Source organism: Panthera tigris, chromosome B4 (genome assembly GCF_018350195.1).
Source record: "Panthera tigris isolate Pti1 chromosome B4, P.tigris_Pti1_mat1.1, whole genome shotgun sequence".
NCBI classification, from domain to species: domain Eukaryota; kingdom Metazoa; phylum Chordata; class Mammalia; order Carnivora; family Felidae; genus Panthera; species Panthera tigris.
In genome coordinates this window covers 84235627-84246082 of record NC_056666.1, presented here as the reverse complement: position 1 = coordinate 84246082, position 10456 = coordinate 84235627, and the positions used below count along the sequence as shown (strand labels likewise).

Genomic DNA, 10456 nt, shown 5'->3' with positions numbered 1-10456 from the left:
ATAAAGCTACTTTTTGATTGCACTCAAATTTATTTGGTTAACATAATATTTAATTCGCTTGTGTAATTATAGATATAAACAAGTCTGGAACTACTATGGATCCTACTGGTAGGAGCAAACATGCAAAGGGTGTACTAGGGAGGGGCTGGTAGCCTCTAGATTTCAGCTAGTCACGGCTATTAGTCCTTAAATAATATAGAGGGAATAGAGGGTGATAGCTAATACAGTGAACTTATACTGGAAGTCAAATTTAAAAATATATATATATTGTATTCCCAACTCACAGATGGAGAAACTGAAATACTGAAATTTTAAGTAATTTAATTAATATTAAATTCTGGTAAAACCCTTGAAGAATGTACAGGAAAAATGATTATATGGAAAATTCTAAGCACTACCTAGGAAATAGCAGAGTAAAAATGGCCAATTACATTCCAGTGAAGAGTGGATATGCTGGAAGGATATGCTGGAAGTGGAGGGATAGGACTCAAGGAAGCCTTCTCCAAAAGAAGGGTGCATAAGTTGAAGTGCAAACCAACCAGACAGAAGAGCGACAGAGGCCCCAGGGTACGAAGGAGGGACAAGGGAAAGAGCACAGCATGGGAAGAGAATTGCCAGTAGTTCCTGGAGTAAAATGAACACGATTAAATGAAATGAGTTAAAGAGGTGAGTAGAGGCCAAATACAAAAAGAGACTATATTATGCTAGAGAATTTAAACTTTACTCTGAGGACAGTAGGAATTAGGCATTGGAATCACAGGCTCAGATATGATCTTTCGGCTTATCACTTGAGTGCACTGTGGAGAAAGGACTGGAATGCCAGATAGGAAGGAGGCTATAGCGGTAATCCAAGCAAGAGCTGATGGTGGTCTGAGTTTGCATAACACCTCTTGAGATGGAGCGGAGATATACGTTTAGTTGCTAGCTTCATCAGGACTTGCTAATTGATCAAATGCAGAGGTGGTGGTGAGAATGAGGACTATTAAGGGTGAATGAGGTTTCTGGAGTTGTAGTCATCTGGAAAGAGGGAGGTTTAATCATTCCTTGAGATGTCCAACTCATGAAGAAAAGGAGTAAGGTTCAGGGGTGATGAAATTTAATCTTAAACATGTTACATTTGAACGTCCAGTTTGAGAATACCTAAGAATGGTTGAATATGTAAGTCTCGAGTTTAAGAGAAAGATGTGGGCTGGAAATATGGATATGGTAAATGTCAGCACATAGGTGTAAGTGAAATGAACAGAAAATGAAATAAGGAGAGTAGAAAACGGAGAAAGAAAATGAGCCGAACTTCCCCCAAATGGTAGCCAATTTCTGACTGCTTCCATCACATGGGTGATAGGTCAATCAGCAAGCCACCACACTTATACATAAAGGCACATGTATAATGGCATACTTCTTTCTAAAAACTCCAAAGCACTAAGCTTGATTTTCCTTACATGAAATAGATGGGGGAGACTGAGCTGAACACAGCACGACTGGGGTGTTTCGTGACCACTCCAAGCAGGCAGAGTGATCATTCAAAACCGAGATGACATCGTTATAAATATTTCTTAATTGTACATCATCCAAAAAAGTGGTGGAGTTGACACTAACAGTAGTGAAAGGAAGAGGATGGGATATTATATCTAAAGTGGTCTTCAACTTCAAAGTGAGTCTTTACTCTCCCCCAAGAATGGGAGTGCTTATTAACAGGTGGTTTGCTGCAGTAGAAATCAAAGAGCACTGGAATTGGAGTTAAAGTCCCCACTGGACAAACTACGTCCACTCCTCAATAATGAACAGTTTAAGCGGTCCCTAAGGAATGCTTTGGCAGATGACCTGCAAGAAACAACGACTGCAGAAGTTGAAGTTTCAAATAAGCTTCCTTTTTTCACCACAAACAGATTAGTTACCTTCTCTGGGTATATATCCTCACCTAGAGGAGGAGGATGTTCACAGATTATCTCCGGGGTTTCCAACATCCTGTGGCCCCAACCACCTGCAGGAGTAAGTCAGGACACAGACTTCACTGGGGAAGTCCTACATGCCTGAATCCACCCCACTCCCCAACCCCCCGTCCCCACACACCCTAGCTAAGCAGGAACACCAGTACTTTTAGCCTGATAGCATTCTCAATCATAATTTGTCATCACTCAAAGCCCAGGTAGACTATGGGGCCTATATTAACCTCTTCCTCCAAGGTCCTAGTTTTCATTTTGCCTTGAAATGACTGTTGACTATTTTTATTATTCCTAGCTATTGCATATGCTCTACGATTGCCATCCGAGTTTACTGGAAGGTCGTTTCCCAGAATTTCCCCCCAGCTCGACCCAATGCACTAAGGCTGGCTATTTCCACGCCATATACCATTTCCAATGCCATGACTTTTACATTTTATTATTTTTATCTTTAGAGCTGACATATGTGTGAAAAAATCAACCATTATTAATGTTAAAGGAACCGTATTTTTACTGAAACCATCGTTTCATCTGTGGATAATTTCTAATTTTTTTTTTTTTTAATTTGGAATTGAAAACTTTCCTGATAACAGGACTAACTTTACTCCTCTCAAGTTTGCCAAAATACCTCCAACTCCGAGAGCTGGCCTAATGATGTGTTCAGTTGTTTGCACACTCCCTTTTTCTCTTCAACTCCATTTGATATATGTTTCCCAGGACGTAGTGGAGACTGCTGGCCGGAGAGGCTGGAAACTCTAACTCCAAATTTCCTACAATCTCAGCTCCACTTTCTCCCGCGCTCCCGCCCGGGGCTGGAGCCCTGTTGTTGTCACGTGGACTCGGGGCGACTGGGCCTGGCCGGCCAATGGGCGCTCGACGGCTCCGCACGCCCCGCCTCCCGACTCCACCGCGCCGGGACTTCACGCACCGCGGCGGGGAGGAGGCAAAAAGTTTCTTTGCGGGCGAGAGGGTCTTCGGCGCGCCGACGCTGCTGGGGCTGCAACGCCGTCGCAGCTGGCCGTCCTCTCCGGTTTTCCTCTCGCTGCTCCGGGGCATGAAAGGGATTCGCTGCGGGGCGTAAAATAAAGGAGTTTGCCGTGGAGCGCCGGACAGGGCGCGCATACACGGCCCCGAGCGCGGGCAGCCACTCTCAGCTGCAAGTTTGTGCCGGGCCCCGAGCGCGCGCCGGCTGCGGAGCGCCGGGCCGAGCTAGAGGCCGCAAGAGTGCGATGGGCGCGCCGAGGCTCTGTGCGCCGGCGGTGGCGCTGGGACTGCTGCTGTGCGCGGTGCTGGGGCGGCTGGGCCCGGCCGAGGGCAGCGGTCGCGGCGGCTCGGGGACACTCGGGCAGCCTTCTGGGGTCGCCGCCGAGCGCCTGTGTCCCGCTCCCTGCCGCTGCCTCGGGGACCTCCTGGACTGCAGTCGCCAGCGGCTGGCGCGCCTTCCCGAGTCGCTCCCGCCGTGGGTCGCTCGGCTGTAAGTATTTTCGAGGGCACTGGGGGGAGCCGCTCGAGATTCGCAAGGGGCCTGGGGCTCGGCGCTCAGTTGGCCCTTCTGGGGCAGTTGCTCTTGGCCCAGGCCTCGAGCGGCGCTCCGTGGGGATGGAAAAGGAGCCGTCGAGGCCTCAGTCTCTCTACCCCGGTGCCTGGCTGCAGGTGGGCGGGGGAAGGGAGCTGCTGACAACTCCAAAGGGTAGAGCCTGGGTCCTGAGCCTTGAGCCTGCCAAGGGGATTCCACTGCGCTCCCCTGCGAGGGCGGGACGGGAGAGGTGGCAACCTACGTGTTACCGGCGTTCTCAGTTCTCCCTGAGTGTGTGATCCTGTGGCTCAACTACAGTTCTAACTGGTTCTGGCCCCCTATACTGTTCCTAACCAGTAACTGAGTGAGCCTTTATTTGAGAAGTCCCCCTCGCCAGAGTTCCATGCAAGCTGTAGTAGACATCCTTTTATTGTTCTTCCCCTGTGCTTAATTTCGCTTATAAGAAATTCCGTAAAGCCTCCACCAAATTGTAACGCATCCTGGTTCCGGTAAGAAGTCGGCGAGACTGATGAGTAGATACGGAAAGGAAGGAACTCGTTTTCAGAACGAAGGGCGTGATTTCTGTAGCTTCTCAGCAAACAGTTTAGGACAGAGGACTGGACGCTGTTATGCAAGTTTTTGGAAGCTAGCTGTGAAGTCTGAAAACTTGAAATCACTGCCAACTGCGTGGAAGAACAAGGAAGAAAATGTAGTTTAGTTGGAAAGGCTGATTCTTTCCAAATGTCCTCTCCTTAGGCTCTCCAGGCCCCAGTCTTTTGTTAAAATTGGCGGACTTGTGTAAAATGTAAATAATCAAAACTTGTGTTTCTCAAAAAAAATTAAAAAGTTATCTTGTCTAAAAAAGTTGAAATACAGTCCATCCTTAATCCTTAGGTTTGGGCCTAGCAGAATTGCAACGCAAATTCTGCCTTCATCCTGGTAATAGTAGTAGAAAGTTTAGTCTGGTAGTTTAAGAAATTGTGTTTTTAAATCATTGCGCTAATCAAAATCTTTATTTGTGAATTGTGGGACTGTTGGCCCCAAAAGCACATTATTTGTGTTAATAAACCTTACTTTAACAGAAAAGTAGAATTAAAGGTTTAGATGATTTAATCTCTTATGATGTTTTAATAGTGTCTTTTTTTTTTTTTTTTTTTTTTTTTTTTTTTTTTTTTTTTACAATTGAAAGGAGATAAGGGCTTTAACCCGAAGCAGGAAGACTTTCAATTAGTTGTGGCTAATTCTGTTCAATTGCTTCTTGTGGAGGTCATGCTGCCTTATTCATGAAATGTGAATGGCTCTATTGACAACATATGGAACTGAACATTTGAATGACTGGAGGTGAACATGTATGAATAATAGAGAGATGAGAAAAAGAAAATGAATAGTCCTTCCAGGGGTGTGTTTAGAAATGCTTGAATCATTCGCCAAACTTATATTAGTAGTTTCTCATTGCCAAGTAGTCTATTGGGTCATGCCAGTGTGCAGTATATATTTTTGGTGTGAATTTGGATGTCTTAAAAAAAAAATAACTGTACTGGTCTTGATTAGAAGTTGAGTTAAACCAAAAGGGGTTTGATATCTATTGAAACGTTGTCTTAAAAGTAGCTGACCTAATTAGGATTTTGTTTTGCAGATAATTTGGTGGCACACTAAAAACAAATTACAGTTTATTTGGTTAGCACAATCTTTAATTACATTTCCGCCAGCAGTAAATTGTCTCAGTGCAAGTACACATTCCTTAAATATATGTGAAAATAAGTTCCACTTGTATAAATAAGCACTAGGTCTGTTGTCAGAAGCCCCACTGTGATCACTCATTGGACAGTTCTGTCATCCTTGTACTTGTGTGACTTTTAACCAACTTTGTAGTTGTCACCAAGCCATGCGGTCTAAATTCTTTATTATAAATGTTTCTTTTGTTCCTAAAGCTCTAGAGGTCTCCTAGCTCCACCTTTGAAAGGAGCAGAAAAACACGTGGAATTGGGCTTTACTTCCCTGTTACTTGGTGTTTGGAACAGGAGGCATAAGATCACCATTTCTTAAATTTTACACAATTATAAAAGCGTTTAAGTAGACTGTTTCAGAGTTGAGAACTAAACAGAAGAGTACGTATCATTCTTTCCCGTATCTTAACTTTTTCTCGGGTAATTAAGAGAGTAAACATTTGCCTTAGGACTAATTGATGAGAGCACCATTCAGGAAAACTTTGTGTTTTGTGTCTTTTGTTGAATTTGCGAGTTAAAATCCAATGTACGTGCGTATGTACTTTGTTCACTTTATTCGGTTGTAATGTATTGCCTTAAGAATCTCGTGTGTGAAAAATTGAATAGTTTGAGCTGTAAAATAATAATACTGTAGTTCTCTTTTCCAAAAGTAACTTGTACTTTACTGAAAGTGGCTTTTAAAACAGTAACTACTGGAAGTCTTTGCTTACAAACTGCCTTTAAAGGCAGACTTGAGTTTACATCTTTTGAGTTTGCACTTACAGAGTTCTGAACCCAAAGAGGAGTGCTTGTTGGAATATGTTACTTTAGCCAAAAGAGAGAGAAGTTGCTCAATTGCCAGTGAGAGCTAAACGTATTAAAATCTCAATGGAGTTTCAGAATTATCTTATCACACAGAGATGTTTGAGTTAGCTGGGCTGAGGCGAAAGTCCGAAAGGTACTTTCTGCTGGTGTGGCTTTAGTGTTCTCCTGTTAGAAATCGTCTGCTCGGTACCAGAATTGGGGCTGGAGTGGGGGTAATGGGCCTTATGGTTTTCACAGCTGTTTTTCTGTATTTCCAGACTAAAACTTGAACATAGCAGGCTGATTTATGAGTCACTTTGGATCAGTGTCTTAAAACAGCTACAGCCTGGCTTTTTGTTTTTCAGCTTTCCAGATTTCTGCTGAATTTGCAGCTCTGCAGGCCCCAGTGGGATTGATTAAGAAGCTGAGCTGGATTTGCATTTTAAAATTTGACTTGGAAGTCAGATTTCCAAATGCTAAAAGGAACAAAATGATGGCCGGAACCAAATGTTGTAAATGAATTATTTTCATGTATATTTATTTGCTTGCTAACGTGCAGGAAGACTTTTCTCTACCATGTAGCGTTTAATTTTCAAGCATTTGGCCGGCTGAGTTCTAGGTAAATAGTTCACACCTCCTTGCCTCGCCACTTTTCACATTTATTAACCTCACTCTACAGAGTTTTTTAGTAAGGTTTCGTGGGGAAGGTGTTCATTAATGGAACCCTAAAAATGAAGAATCTGCTTTTCTCCCTGAATGTTCTTGCGGGTTTAAGAAAATATCGACATTGTATGACTTGTGTTTGTTTTTAATGTGGTTTAGCCATAAAAACAATATAGGGAAGACTGAGGAAAATGTGACATCCTTTAACTGGAAAGTAATCATTTCTGAAACATAAACTGTATTAAATCTAAATTTAGATGCATTCAAAGATTCATGGCTTTAAGTATTTAGTAGTAAAAGTCACTTAAGAGGTGATTTTTTTTTCCTCCCACATATAATGTGGTTTTAATAGTACACAAAACTCAGGAATGGAAGTGTGTTGCAATAACTGAAATATTTAAGGTTGCCAGTTCCCGCTTCTGGATCAGAAATGAGTGGTCCCCAGCATGTGCATAGTTCTTGGAAGGCAGTTTCTCATTTTAAAGGTCTTTTGTTGGAGATCTCATCCCATTACTGGTTGAAAAAAAGCTCAACACTCGCTCTCTTTTCTCACAGGATTGCCCTATGAAATAATGTTTAAAACAAAGCGAAGAGTGTGGTTTTAGTTTTTTCTAATTAAAAAGAAAACCACCTGTATTAAATGGCAATGCCAGATTGGCTCCCCTTTTCCTTTTAAAAATTGAAACAATCAGGGACGCAGTTTTATGCTGGTTCAATGTTCTTTAGTTAAGTGGATCCAAATGAGACTCTCTGTTGATTCAGGCTACCTCCCAGGTGAAGGACTCTTTTCGCTGGTTGTTTTTGAAACCCTGTGGGAAATCCGTGACTGTCTGTGGTGCTAAAAGCACACAGGTTTTGTTTGAATCCTAACGTGAGTTGTTGGGCCCACGGGTTCCTTGATGAACTCCAGACGGACGTGAGCTGGGCCGTGAGGGAAAGTGTCTGGCTCCAGCGTGGTGAGCATGCACAGCAGTGGTTGTAATTGCAGGATTTTTATAGTTTAAAGACTGTGCCAGATTTTTTTTCATGTTATAACTCTACCAGAACAAATCTACTCATGTCTGTTACTGTCTGGTAGGTCTTTAAGCAAACATGTTTCAAATAAAACCTTTGCAGATTTTTTTTTTTCTATTTAGGTGAAATAGAGAAATCCAGGTTTATTCTCAAAATAAAAATTCAAAGACTTGAAAGGATTGCTGGTTTCTAATTGTTAGCTTAATAGATGTGCACCAAGTTACACTGTGTTTTTCTGGATGTGATTCTTCGGCCCTTTATTTTTGGTTCATGCTTTTCTCCAGTCAAGTTTGGTTACCTAAAACTTAGGTTAGTTACAAGTCTTCATTTTTAAACACTGAAAGAATTAATTTGGTAAGGGTTGGTAAGCTTCCTTCAGTGGGAGAGCTTTAAGCCATACTGCTTGTAAGCCTGATTTTCGATGGCTGTTCCAACCATTTCGTTTTCATTATACCACGTGGAAGGCGCACATTCAGTTTATTAACACATAAAGGGAATGCCATCAAATATTTACTGGGTTTCTTTAAAATTCTTGAATCTTAAATGCTCAGATGATGTCCTGGCCTAGAATATTGTATAAGTAGAAGTTTTGTTTTGCTTTCTTAAAAATAATGCTGTCTTATGGAAATTGTTACTCAGGTTAAGTCTTTGAGTAAGAAGCAGATGTATTTAATGATTGAAAAAAATCTGATCATAGGTTTCTATACAGCCTACTTTGTAGGTGGTTTATGTGGTTTAAATTACACATTACATTATCAGATACTGAGATTTGGGAAATTCAGGAAAGTAGAATTCAGGTGGCTTCCTACTCTCTCACACACAGACACACACACACACACACACACACACACACACACACACACAAAATGGTACTTGAAATAATTTGGTGCCTAAACCCAGAGAAACAAATATGTATAAAAAGCAATTTCTATTTTGTTTGTAATAAAGACACTGATGCTTAATTTTATGATAATAATAAAAAGGTTTCTTTAGAGATTTGAGTTTCAGCAGCCTGCCTAATTAGCCACTTTTCATAGGCCATGACTTCATCATATCAGGTTGGAAGCGAGGAGATGGTAGGGGATGGGGAGGGTGAAGCAAAACAACCAGTTCACAAAAGATCTGTTCACTTTGTGCCAAAAAACATCTCCTAAAAATTTGTAGGCTCAAAGCACTTGAATCTGCCAGCCTCCTAAACTAATTTTGTCCTCAGAATTTGTATTTTTGATTTTGGCAGTTTGGTTACCATCTAGTTTGGGGAAAGGATGAACCAGTTATTTCTTATGTTGTCACTAGTGTTGATAGAGATATTTCATAACTGTCTTGCACTTTGTTAAAGACCGTTAGTGATTTGTTTTTGAAACTACCTATAACTTTATTTTTGTTTTCTCATAGGGACTTGAGTCACAACAGATTGTCTTTAATCAAGGCAAATTCCATGAGCCACCTTCAGAGCCTTCGAGAAGTGTGAGTCTTATTTTACTTTCTATTTGAGGTTGAATAAAATATACCACTTAACTGTAAAGAACATTTAGATAACAGTAAATTATTAAAAACTTTTAATTTGGGAGGTATCTTTAATTTTATAAAGTTTTTACCTCTGTGAATTACAGATTATCTAATCAGCATTCTTTTTGTCTTTTTTTCTTCCCCCCCCCTTTTTTTTTGGCACCTAAAGGAAACTGAACAACAATGAATTGGAGACCATTCCAAATCTAGGACCAGTCTCAGCAAATATTACACTTCTCTCCTTGTAAGTGAACGTTAGGATTTTGTGTGTATGTTTGCAAGGACCATGGGTAGTAGCAGTTCCGCATGGGCTAGAGTAAAGGTCTTACAAGCAAAATACGAATGTTTCTATAGATAACGTAGAAGCATTTTTTAAATTGGTTGACTTGTTTTCCAGCCGTTCTCTCCCAAATTTGAAATACCATTGTAACAACACACTTTATGTGTTGCTCTCATTGCTGAACTGGTCTCCAAGATTCAGAGGAGCTGCTTTCACCTCATAGAGACAGGTGTTGGATGATGTCCTGTAGACTAGGACTAATTCTGGTTATTGCTCAGTGGTCGGCATGGGATCTGTGGGTTAGGTATTACATAGTTCCTAGTGGAGGGTGATTGGAGTTGTTTTGTGAGAAGTGGGAGTTGGTAATAAGACACTGAAGTATTCTCTTTTAAGTGTGGTACCTGTAGTAGAAACCGAGGTTCAGAGACAATAAATCAAAATATCAGCTTTATACAGTTAAAATTAAGTACGTGATTGAAGTTATAAACACCACTGCATGTTACTTTGCGAAGATGAGTTTTCAAATAAAATTAAAATTGTGCTAAATTTCCTGTATTTTTAGGACAAATAACATGTTTATACTCATGCTTTGGAGAGGTTCTGGCATAATTTTGACTTTTGGCACTTAAGGGTAGCATGTAGGATGTGCAACATTAAATTTCTAAAATTTAAGTAGCTTGCCACCATGATCTTGAATAATCTAAAAATATATTTAAGCCATTGAGCTTAAAATGTTTTCCTTCCTAATACAACTTAAGAAAAAACCACCGTTGTTGCTTGCTTCTAGGGAAGGTGTTGTGAGGGTTGAAATTATACAGTAAATTTCAGGAAAGCTGTTCAATTAATTAAAGTGATCACTACCCAATTGCTTACATCTGGTGATTTATAGAGGTTGGGTTTTACTGAGGGCCCAGGTCACCTAAGTCACGAGTGCAGCCGCTGTGTCTGCTTTCCTCTGTTTGAATAAGAACTAAGTGACATTTGATACTGATGTGGTTTTTCCAAAGATCAGAAACAGAAAGGA

At 41.0% G+C, this 10456-nt stretch overlaps 1 protein-coding gene across 3 annotated transcripts in view; it reads left to right on the top strand.

Annotated features, from left to right (window-relative positions):
* Positions 1-2889: 2889 nt before the first annotated feature.
* Positions 2890-10456, top strand: part of LRIG3 (leucine rich repeats and immunoglobulin like domains 3) — a 49308-nt gene continuing 41741 nt past the window's right edge. For 2 of the 3 annotated variants that reach the window (XM_042992649.1, XM_042992648.1), the window contains exons 1-3: positions 2890-3414; positions 9039-9110; positions 9322-9396. In XM_042992649.1, coding sequence (XP_042848583.1) covers positions 3170-3414; positions 9039-9110; positions 9322-9396 — 392 coding nt within the window. In that variant the 5' untranslated portion in view covers positions 2890-3169. Of the gene's footprint in view, positions 3415-6550; positions 6586-9038; positions 9111-9321; positions 9397-10456 lie in introns of those variants that run through there. The other variant, XM_042992650.1, reaches the window with a different exon arrangement.